The sequence below is a fragment of the Cydia fagiglandana genome, chromosome 1 (assembly GCF_963556715.1).
Source record: "Cydia fagiglandana chromosome 1, ilCydFagi1.1, whole genome shotgun sequence".
Taxonomy (NCBI): Eukaryota; Metazoa; Arthropoda; class Insecta; order Lepidoptera; family Tortricidae; genus Cydia; species Cydia fagiglandana.
Genome location: NC_085932.1, coordinates 4,489,489 through 4,500,576, shown reverse-complemented (window position 1 = coordinate 4,500,576; position 11,088 = coordinate 4,489,489). Strand labels below are relative to the sequence as shown.

Sequence of the window (11,088 nt, the reverse complement as noted above, 5' to 3'; positions counted from 1 at the left end):
CTATTGTTTCCCAAATAGTTTTAAGTCATAATGTATTGTTTGTCCGAATTTTCGTTAGTCATAATTGGTTTTTCTCAGAAACGCGTAACTTTTCAGGATTGCCATAAAACAAACCTAACCTAACCTAACCTATTTATAGAATAACCTTAGGAAAATCCTGAAAAGTTAACGGTTTCAGTTTTATGACTAACGATAATATGACAAACAATACATTATGACTAAAAACTTTATGGGAAACAAAGGGACCCCATCTCCAACATCTCATTGTCTTAGCGTTAATATCTATCTTCCATTGAATAAAATTAGAGTAGAAGACCGTATAACATCGAAAATATATGTGGCCTGCATGATGGCAGTGGCCATTAGTTTGTTTAACTATATCTAACTACTAAAGTTATAGTCGCCTGGGTTAAAATAACGGCATCTATTCTTTCGTATATTTTGCACACATTTTCTAATCTTAACGTGCACCGCATAACAAGTGTTCTTACGCTAGTCTCTTATCCAACATCAGTCATGAATTATTGTCACAAACCTGCTTTTCCATATTGTCGTTGACGCATACCCTGTGAATGTAGGTTGCCGTGGAGCTATATTGTCAAGTAAGCCACAAAGTTTTGTTAGTTCAAACACCAATAGTGGGAATAGTTTGTTGATCAGCGAGATTGCATCGCTGCAGTCAGCTCCTCTAGATATGGGAGCTTTTTGACGTGAATAGTTCACTACGACTTGATTATAATATATGTAGACCTTTGAGTAGGTAAAGTGCAACGTGCGAGTCTACTAGTGAAGGTGAGACTGAAAATTGGTGCCGTGCTTTAAACCCAGAAACCATAAAGTGAAAATAAATATTTTAAAGCAATATTGTGTCATGCATTACACTAACTGTGTATTTACATCCAATAGGTGAGTAAGGATAATCATAAACTTTGGGTACTTTAGACTTATTCTAAGGTGTGCATATGTATTTACAAAAGTGCATGTTTATAATGAACTGGGTGGTATTTACAGGTGGATAATATGAGTATAATACTAACTACTTACGTGCATGTTGCCTGCAATGAGATCCGTGATTTGGGATTGTAAACAATCTACACCTATACCTAAAGTGTCAATATTAGTTATAAATAATGCTAATGTTGCACGAGATTCATGAGAATATTATTTCCGTAGAGTTATTAATTTTATTATTATCATCAATACTTTCATTTTTGCTTCTTAAAGATCTATTATCACATTATTGACTATGTGGTTGAATTACTGAAACTGAAGCACACACATCACATGCCTACTAACAAAATATAACTTATATTCATGAACGAATCTCTGATAGGTGGGCGTTTTCAGAAATAAATATCGAAAACCCGATTCTCACAGATCCCGGTGTTTTTGGGTTCTTTCAACTCAGAATCACTAGCATATTCAATTCTGATGATAAAATAAAATGTCCCAAAAATTTGTATGAAAATTGTATATTCCACTACGTCATGCACATATAAGTGAAAAATTTTTCATACTAAAACGTGACGTAATGGAATGGACATTTTGGGACATCTTTTTTTAATGGTGGGATGGAGAATGCTGTCGATTGTGAGTAGAATGAGCTCAAGAACGTCCAGATGTGAAATAATCAGGTTTTCAATATTAATTTCTAAAAACGCCCAGGTAGAGAAAACTCAATGGATTGTTGCACTTGACAAAGCTTAACTACAATAATAACAAAAAATAACAAAATGACACTCATTTTCAACTCCTTTGGTATACTTACTTTATATCTTTAACCTTATTTACCTTAGATTAAATACTTTCTTTAATCTTATTACATATAGATCTAGTTACTCTAGGAAGACGGGGAAATGTGTTTTAGATTGCAGACCCATAAAATATATTTATGAAAATTTGCTACATATATACAAATTCAAAGCATTGTGATAACAAAGTCCTTAACAGCACAGATACTACTGATATTATATACGTACATTGGATATTATAAGTACCTATATTATAACTAATATTTCAACTAATGATCCTTCTAAATGACTTATAATATATTACAAGCAATCACAAAGCTCAAAATGTAAAATGTATTAATGCGTTGTATTTTTTGTAACGTTTTTTAAACTCAATGAGAAATTTAATGCAATAATCTCAACACAAAGCTCGCAAACAATACACGTGTAATTATAAAACAATGATTGCATTACTTCCCTCTGTGTAGTTAACATTCCCTAGTAAGTACATAATATATTTCTACATCTATAATATTGTTATATTATATATTTCAAATAGGTACAGGTAAATCTAAATTTGAACAATTTAATTACATATTTATTTGTAAAGATATAAACATTTTACAACAATTAGCAACAAGAGAGCAATGTATACATATATATGGGACTCATGCATTTAACATTCAGTAACGTGTGTTCTCATTTGCTCAGGCTCGGGATAGTTACGACAGGAGTGATTAAAATAAATATCTAGACCATGGCATATTTTACTATTTTGACAATTGTAACCTTACAATGACAGTTTGTTGTTTATTTATAAGATACAACAAATCAATGGTCACTAGACACCATTGGATTGTCAGTGTCAGATGACAATTGTCAACTTGGTTTAATTATGTGCTTGGTTGATTATACTAAAAAAGAGTAATCGCACATAATCCCTGAACGAAGCTGTTCAAATAGTCACACACCTTAAAAGAAAATGAAGTAAAAATAAAACGATCCTAAGGTATATTTATTACTTGATGATATGTCAATAAATATAACGATACTTAACGAGACTTATTTAAGCTATAAGGAAAATCAGCACGGTTTAGACCGAGCAACAAAACAGACTTCAACCTGAACGGATTTTAATATGAATACGATATAGCACAATGACCAGGTGCATAGAAAAATAATGAAGATCTGAACAGGTACTGTTAATTTCTATAACGATATGACGTAGTACAAGCTAACCATGGCGAGAGTAACAGCACATGTAATTTCACCTATCTACTCGTTTATGACTAGTTCACCACCCGAGCAAGGGGCGGCGCTCGCATCGAGTGGTCAACTAGTTGGAAAATACTATACTGAGCACAAAATCTTCGAAATCAGTGATAGAAAATCATAAACCTCAATATAATACTAGACAAGAAGTATGATTTTTATTCGGTTAGTCATAAGTTAAGTCTTGAGATTGCAGGAAAGTTCATCGCGCATCATATTGTGTTGAAATACTTTCTTTGAATATTTCGAGAAACTTTACAACAGTAGTCGAGATTTTATTATGACGACACCCAACTGTATGAAATCACCTAACAAATCATTTTTATGAAACTTTGGGAACAAATCGAATGTGTTTTTAGGTAGTCACACCACTACATATAAATTATAAACTGAAATAGATATTCTATACTAAGTGCCACTGAAGGGCTTGGTATTTTTTTCTTATAAGACATCAATTTCAGTTTATAATTTTTCTGGAAATTGATGGAGCTGAAAATCAAACCTCAAGTCTAGTACCGCATTGAGCTACAACCTAGTAAGTGCCGTCATCCGTGAGCTCGGGGTACTGTTGGGCCGGGGGCTGCACGGGCTCCGCCTGGTAGAAGGCGCCGGACACGAAGGGGTTGTTGGGCACGTGGGCCTGCGGCGCGGGCGCGGCGCCGGGCGCGGGCGGGCGCGGCGGCGCCACCGCACCGTACCCGGGTGGTGAGCTGCTCTTTAGCGGCGCCGATGGGTTGCCCATCTAGATTTAACAAAAAAGTATATAAGCTTACCGTTTTCCCCAGAATCTTTTAGGAAGTAGGTTTTTAATTTCATTAATCCAGTTCAAAATTTAATATTAATTTCAAGCCACTTGCTTATGACCTTGTTAAACCGTAAACGTCTGGCCCAACCATTTCTGTGCAAAGTTTTATACTACCAACAACTGGTGCAAAGCTTTATCAGTATAAAGCATCACAGCGTAAAGTATTAGCGACAGTAAGTATACAGTTATGTAACAGTCACTTACGAAGGTAAACTCAAGCTCCTGTAATCCACAGGTGACACAATAAATGCCACAGCTTCATCCATGTCAATAGCGCTGTCGATTATAAGATGAGACAGTATACGAGATTGTTAATCTTACGAAGATGGTCTCATGGTTTTTAGACTTGACAGGTGATACGTACCTAAGATCGGTGGCTCGGCCCACGACGCGATGATTCGACAATATAGACAATATATACACGATCATTAGTACTTACGAAGGTGGTCTCATGGTCCTTAGACTTGACAGGCGACTCGTAAGAAGGCGGTGGTTCAGCCCACGACTGCAGCTCGCCCGACGCGAATATACCGTAGATGGTGATGCCGATGAAGTGTACCGTCGCGCCCATTAAAAACACCTCGCGCCATTCTGTTATTGCTTTCTCGAGTTTGTCCTGCACGATATACCAATGTCAGATATTTGGTTGCAAATATTTTGAAACACAGTCAAATATGTAGTAGAGGTATCTAATCGTAATCAGGGTTTTTTTATTGACCCCCTTTTAAAACAATGTACAGTCGCCATCATGCAGATATATCGGAGCTGTCAAGATGCTCAAAAATATCTGAACACGCACTCTAATGTCATGACCCATGATAATAGAGGCTTTTTTCAGATATTTGTGAACACCTTATCCGCTCCGATATATCTGATGGTGACTGTACATACCTTAACACAGCCTGAATCAACACAAATAGACGTTCTTAATATATTTATCCCAACGTTAATGCATAAAACAAAGGTATCGAAGCGCACTACCGCAGCAGGAAAGCACCATAATAAAGTGCTAACTCATAAATACTGTTTCATACTCCGGAGTAACGCATCGCCGCGCACCCACAAAGCGATTCATTTCATATTCCGAACACAACTCGCTCGGAGCTCGATTTCCTTTTTAAAATTAGCCACGGCCGAATGTCCTTTTTGTTGCGCCAGCTATCGCCGAGAAGCGATACGGTGGGGGCCGCTTTCATTTCAATGTAACGTAAGGACTTTAAACTGAGGCAGGAAATGCAAAATAATTTCATCTGTGAATAGATGTCGTCGTTTTTACATTATGTTCATTTTACGGATCGAATAGAATGCAGGGGAAAACATTTTAAGAAATAGAACGGTTTTCTTACTTGATATCGATAACATAAGCATAATAATAACAGTCCTTCCAATATTTCCTATCTTTCGTCTATAATATTAGCTACTCGAATAACATGTTCGCATTAACCCTTTAACCGCCAGAGTCTGATATATAAGACATTACATATCCAGCTCATTTCGCCACAGTCTGATAAATAAGACAAAGATCTGATTTAGTTTTTACAGCACATTTATAACTCCCGTAACTATGCTAACCTTACTCTGCGTCGTACAATTACTGCCGATGGCGACACGAGCACGCTCGCTCAAAAATTCCTGGCGGTTAAAAGGTTAAAACAACACTGAGCATGGCATTTTCCTGACAATAGGCATGCCTTCAGCTCACTCAGTTAACATAAAAATTCGGTTTAAAGAATGCCTCAATAAAGTGGTCAGAGATGTGGACTTTCCACACTATGTTCACCCACCTTCTCCTGTGTGATGTAGTTGATGACAATAGGCACCACAAAGCCGGCGATGGTGCCGATGCCGTTAGACAGGCCCATGAGGATGGAGGCGTATCGCGGCGCGATGTCCAGATGGTTCACATTGTAGCCGGAGATGGCAAAACCGCTGCATGCCACGCCCAGCGTCAGTTCTATAGTCGCCACGTACTGACAAAGAGAAATTAGGATTAATTGAAGACATTATAATGATGTGAAATATACCGTGTACAATGATCTGTCTTTTGTGAGAGCAATGTCGGGATTCGTCTTTTAGGAAGAATATTTTAGACCCATGTGTGTGTGTTTAGACCAATTAAAATAATTGGCCAAGCACGAAGTCGAGACTACGGTGTTCAGAGCACCGTACGACACATCCCTAGGTGGTTTTAAGTTTGGATACTAATACTAATTTATCCCATAAGTACATTTTATTGACTAGGAAATAAGAAGGTAATGTCTGGGAGCTCTGGGACCTTGGAGTTTGGACTTTTATTAAAATCCTCTGGGCTAGTATAGGTAATGTAGAAGTTACAAAGCTTCTACCTTAGATATATTTTTTAGAGATTAAAGATTTTATTTACCACCTTGTCGGGTTGATTGTATATCCATACCAAATTACAGCTTTCTAACACTAACAATCAACCTCATCTTGGAGGTGAAAGAGGAAAAATCGTAAGTCCCATTTCGGCCAACCGAAATCAAGAACGTTTATATAATATAGGCCTAATACCGTTTATCTAAAACGTTTGGTGAAGGCACATTTCTAGTAGAAACAAATTATTATGAATTTCTCTGTAATTTGTACAAACCATTTCGTAAACTGACATCCCGCTAAACTGTTGTTTTTATATCTTACTAGCATCCATAACATATTGAAGTATGTATATTCTTCCACTTGTCTGAACATTTTCATTATTATTGATTCTTTTTTTGTGAGAATGGCTTTTTCTGCCACGGCACTTTGCCAAAATTATTGATTCTTTCAAACACCAAAATAGTTGACAATTTAATATACGTCAGAGTTGACAGGCAACTTCGAGCATGAAAAACTAAATCCGTCAAAAATACTGGGTATACATACAGCCTCATAATCTTTGATATAGTCGCAATTGTTGTATTTTAAACTTGTAGACTGGGCAGGCACGACTCAAAAAGGAATAATATTACAATTAAGTCTGTGATTCGGCATTTCTCGGTTTTTGACGTTAGGCTTGTTTCTGACTCAAAATGTAATTAACGTAAAGTATTAATCAATTTGCTCAAGTTTCATAAAAGTCACAGAAATAAGTACCTAATAATAAATGTCTAAGTTTGCCGGCGGCACCCTAGGTTAGGTTTTTTATAATGTCTTTATATGTATTTTTTATTGTTTTGTAAGTGTTTTTATATTTTACTTTTATATTCATATTATAAAAACCCTAGCCTAAGAAGAATGATGAATAAAGAGAATGTCTAAGTTTTAGTACAAGTAGGGTAACTGCGTTAGGTTGCCGTCCAGTACCTGTTTCCGTCCACTTGGCGGAGTTGCTACAAAGAATTGCGTATAATTTGAATATAAATCTAACTTACCGGACAATTTTGGACTTATTGTAGGTACATCAGTTTTTAAAAGCAAAAATATTTTAGTAGAACTGGAATTCATGAGTACCAAATCTTAACTGACATTTTTGTCACTCAAACAAGTTTGATCAAGATCGGTTTACTTTATATTTCGTCAACTTTACCTTTGTTTCCAAAAACTGTGAATTGTGATTTTTATTTTATTTTTCGTAACAGAACAGTATCTAGTTGCTGCTCTCACCGATCGGTTCAAATATATACATAGGTAGGTACTTTATACAATTAATACATAAATGTAATGGTACTTAATGAAAAGGAATGTACTGTTTCGGCGAATCAGATACTCTCAGTAAAATCTATAGGTAGATGACGCCAGAGCTGTTAATAAATATTGAATGACTTTATTATCTCTATTCGCTTTACTAACTCTATGTGCTCTAATGTGAAAAAAAAACACAACGACAGTGAAGAACGGAATTCTTAATTTAAATTTGAACTGATAAACTCCAATAATAAATATGATTCTTACTGAGCACACTGCGATAGTCCATTGGTTGGAAAGCCCGTTCGAAATTTAAACTTATTTGCTTTCTAACAAGGTTGCATTTTGCAGATCTTTTACTCTCTCATACTTATAGTAGGCTATTCAGAAAAAAAATGAAATATCTCACAAAAGTAAGTAAGTAGAATTAAACTTTGTATCAAAGACATAAGTCATAAATTTCAATGCCAAAGTTTTAAGTAAGGATCTTACTTACTAAAACTACTTTTTAATATGAATGACCAGTGTAAGCATCAGTTAGCTAGCCCTAAGCAACCAAAGATCAGGCTGCAGTTTAAAAACTAATAAAGTTAGAGTTAACCTGATAATTTTCCCGCCGTCTCCATACTCGTTTTAGTTGGATATTGACTGGTCAGCTGCCTCATGCCTGTTAGCTATAGTTTTCCCGAAAATCGCCAGGACAGAGGTGAAAATTTTTGTATGAAAACTTGCAACTTTAAATGCATTTTTTATCGAAACTATTGCATTCTAAAATGAAGTCAAAATCAGTCCATCGACTCAATTTTTTGCAAGCTTTCTAATGGTACCTCACACGATTCTTACAATTGAAAATAAAATTCAACCTACCCCTCTTAACCCCTAAATTTCCCCCTAAAATCAGAAATAAGCAGTTTCGACTTATTCACAGTGTTAGTGATGGTACTTGCCATAACTATTCCAAATTTCAGGTACCTACATCAAACGGTATTTGAGAAAAACGCATTTTTTAACCGATTTGCAAGACCGAAGTGATCCCATAAGAGCACCGTGAACAAAGTTTTGTACGGTGCTCTAAAAAACTGATCAAGTATGTGTGCGTGTAGTTAAGTGGGTATCACGAATATTTAGGGGCCCTTCTTTTCACAGAAAACAAAATACGATAGCAAATTACCTATGTAATAGCGGTTTGTCAACTTCAACCCACTAAAAGACAAACACACACACTTCATGTATGAACAATAATTTATACAAATACTTTTATACTAGGCAACATGATTTAGATTTTAAACAAAAATGGTGGAATGAAATTTTTCGTATTTTCTGAGATCCTTCTCCTTTATTAAGGGTTCATTAAATGTTGACTATACATATATACAGAAGCTCACCTTATTATCAGCATAGGCAACAAGTACAAAGAAGAACGCCTCCAGCCCGAACCCTCCACAGTTGAACAGCTTGCGCACGTTGGTGGTGGTCATCGTGCCACTCTTGCGCAGGTAGTCGGCCAGCATGCCGCCGATCGGCACCAGTGACGTCATGATCAAGTGAGGGATAGCGCCCACGAAGCCAGACTATAACAACAAGATACCATACCAAAGTAAGTTTGGCCAAGACAAAAAAAATAACAAGGCATCATTTATAGTTAGGCATTTAGTTGAGTGAAACGGCTTGGACAGCCGTTTCTAAACACTTAACTTCGGTAACTTCGTTGGTTACTCACCTCTGTGATTTGCATTTGAAATCTTGAATTAAAATATGCAGACTGGAAAATAACTAGCAAACAGAAATTCCATGTTCTGCAGAAATTCGCTACAATAATGGCGTATACCTGAAACAAAAAAAAATAAATGATTATAAACACTCAAAACATCATCTAGATAAAAAAACTGGCACACGATTAAAAAGATCAAGTGCCTTAAGATCGAAAAGTTTCACACGAAGATTATTGTACGGCTGTTACGACAATCAGTATTGTGAAACAAAATAAGAGTAGCATGTATAATGTCGACGTGTCTCCCCAAATATTCGCAAATATTCGCGCATTCGGCAAGATCCGATAGGAAAAAGCTTTATGGCCATGCAATAAGAGCGAAAAAGCCGTCGATGCGTCCGCAGGCGCCAGCCGATGCGAGCCAAGCCGAATGACAACCTTTATTTCGCTCTTATCGCGCAGACATAAACCTTTTTTATATCGGATTTTGCCGATTCCGCGTCGATATATGTGGGGTAACCCTTACTGGGGGCGAAGTAAAAAAGGCCTTCCACGGCGTGCCCCAAAAGCTGGGCATGGGGGCCTGCGAGGCGGTGCCGAGGGACTGCTCGATGTAGGCCATCTCCTTGCCAGAGATGTGGGGGTGCTTGCTCGGCCGCTCGAACACCAGCCACAGCCACATTGTATACCTGCACAGTAACAAACAGAGTCAGCGCAGCGATAACAATGACTAGCAAGAACCATCTATAAAAAAAGTTTTTAGAATTAATTGGACAAGACCAAGTAAGTTACATTATTAAAATTATATTTTATGATATCATTTTCACATTATTATTGACGGCAGGCAATGCTACCCGAATTTCATAGCCACTATATGAGACAAACACCTCATATAAGTGGAACGGCGCCTTTCAGTATTTGCAACTTTCTATGAGCCTTTACCGATTTTGGGATTACTTTTCTAGTAGTACATTGGTATCTACTAGAGAATTATCCCCAAGAGCGGCACGCCAGTGCCCGCAAAATCTTCCAAGAAGGCAAGGCATTTTGCTATAGTATTATGACTATAAAACTCAAGATACATCCTTCACAAGAACGATTCTAAACTCACCATATAAGACCGAAGACCCCGTAGAAGTAGAACGGCGCCTGCCAGCCGATGTAATCTGACAGCATTCCAGAGAGTGGCATGCCAATGACGATGCCGGCATAAGTCCCGCAGAAGGCCAGCGTGGCCAGCCGCGAGCGCTCCAGCGGAGGCGCCCACATGCGCCAGATGCCGTGGCATGAAGGATATGTCACACCCTGAATAGATAATTAATTTGGCTAACGCCTTAAATAGGTATTTTATCTCCAAGAGCGGAGTTAAGGTGTTTGCGACGTTTGTGTTCACTTACACATATAAAAAACTGTCAGGTAACTTTTGGCTGTTCGTACCTAATTTTTTTTAGGATATATTTTAAATCAGCAGTCCAATAAAATTTTGTCGTACCTAAACACACGTTCTAACCTCAAAGCCATACTTAGTATTTCAAAAAATGAATACACATACTAATAAAATTTTAATTGAATACTATACCTACTTCATGAAAAATATAAGTAAGTACCTAAATATACAAGTTCTATAAGTATGTACTTATATCTAAAGATTTCTGTAAGATACATCAGTCAATAGAAAATCTTCTCAAAGCATCCCATAGAATAGGATTCGTTTGTCAGTATATCTATAGTTATCAATGATTAGATTTAAGGGGATATCATGGGTATTGAAGAGTCAGCTAAGACGCGATACACGGGCGCGCAAATACGTCGCCATGGCAACGGGGCCCGGGCGTAATCCTAAAGAGGCTTTTGAACATCGGAATCGATGCCGACTGTACTTGAGAGCGATTAAGAATGGATACGGTGGAGGCTAAATTGTAAAACCTCTTAAATGTGATCCAAAT

General features: G+C 37.1%; 1 protein-coding gene across 2 annotated transcripts in view; it reads right to left on the bottom strand.

Moving 5' to 3' along the window:
• Positions 1-515: 515 nt before the first annotated feature.
• Positions 516-11,088, bottom strand: part of LOC134679652 (vesicular glutamate transporter 1) — a 71,153-nt gene continuing 60,580 nt past the window's right edge. For both annotated transcript variants that reach the window (XM_063538606.1, XM_063538611.1), the window contains 7 exons: positions 10,254-10,447; positions 9,669-9,831; positions 9,152-9,259; positions 8,817-9,002; positions 5,592-5,777; positions 4,247-4,423; positions 516-3,744 (listed from right to left, as the gene is read on the bottom strand). In XM_063538606.1, the coding sequence (XP_063394676.1) occupies positions 3,535-3,744; positions 4,247-4,423; positions 5,592-5,777; positions 8,817-9,002; positions 9,152-9,259; positions 9,669-9,831; positions 10,254-10,447 (1,224 nt within the window). In that variant the 3' untranslated portion in view covers positions 516-3,534. The remainder of the gene's footprint in view (positions 3,745-4,246; positions 4,424-5,591; positions 5,778-8,816; positions 9,003-9,151; positions 9,260-9,668; positions 9,832-10,253; positions 10,448-11,088) is intronic.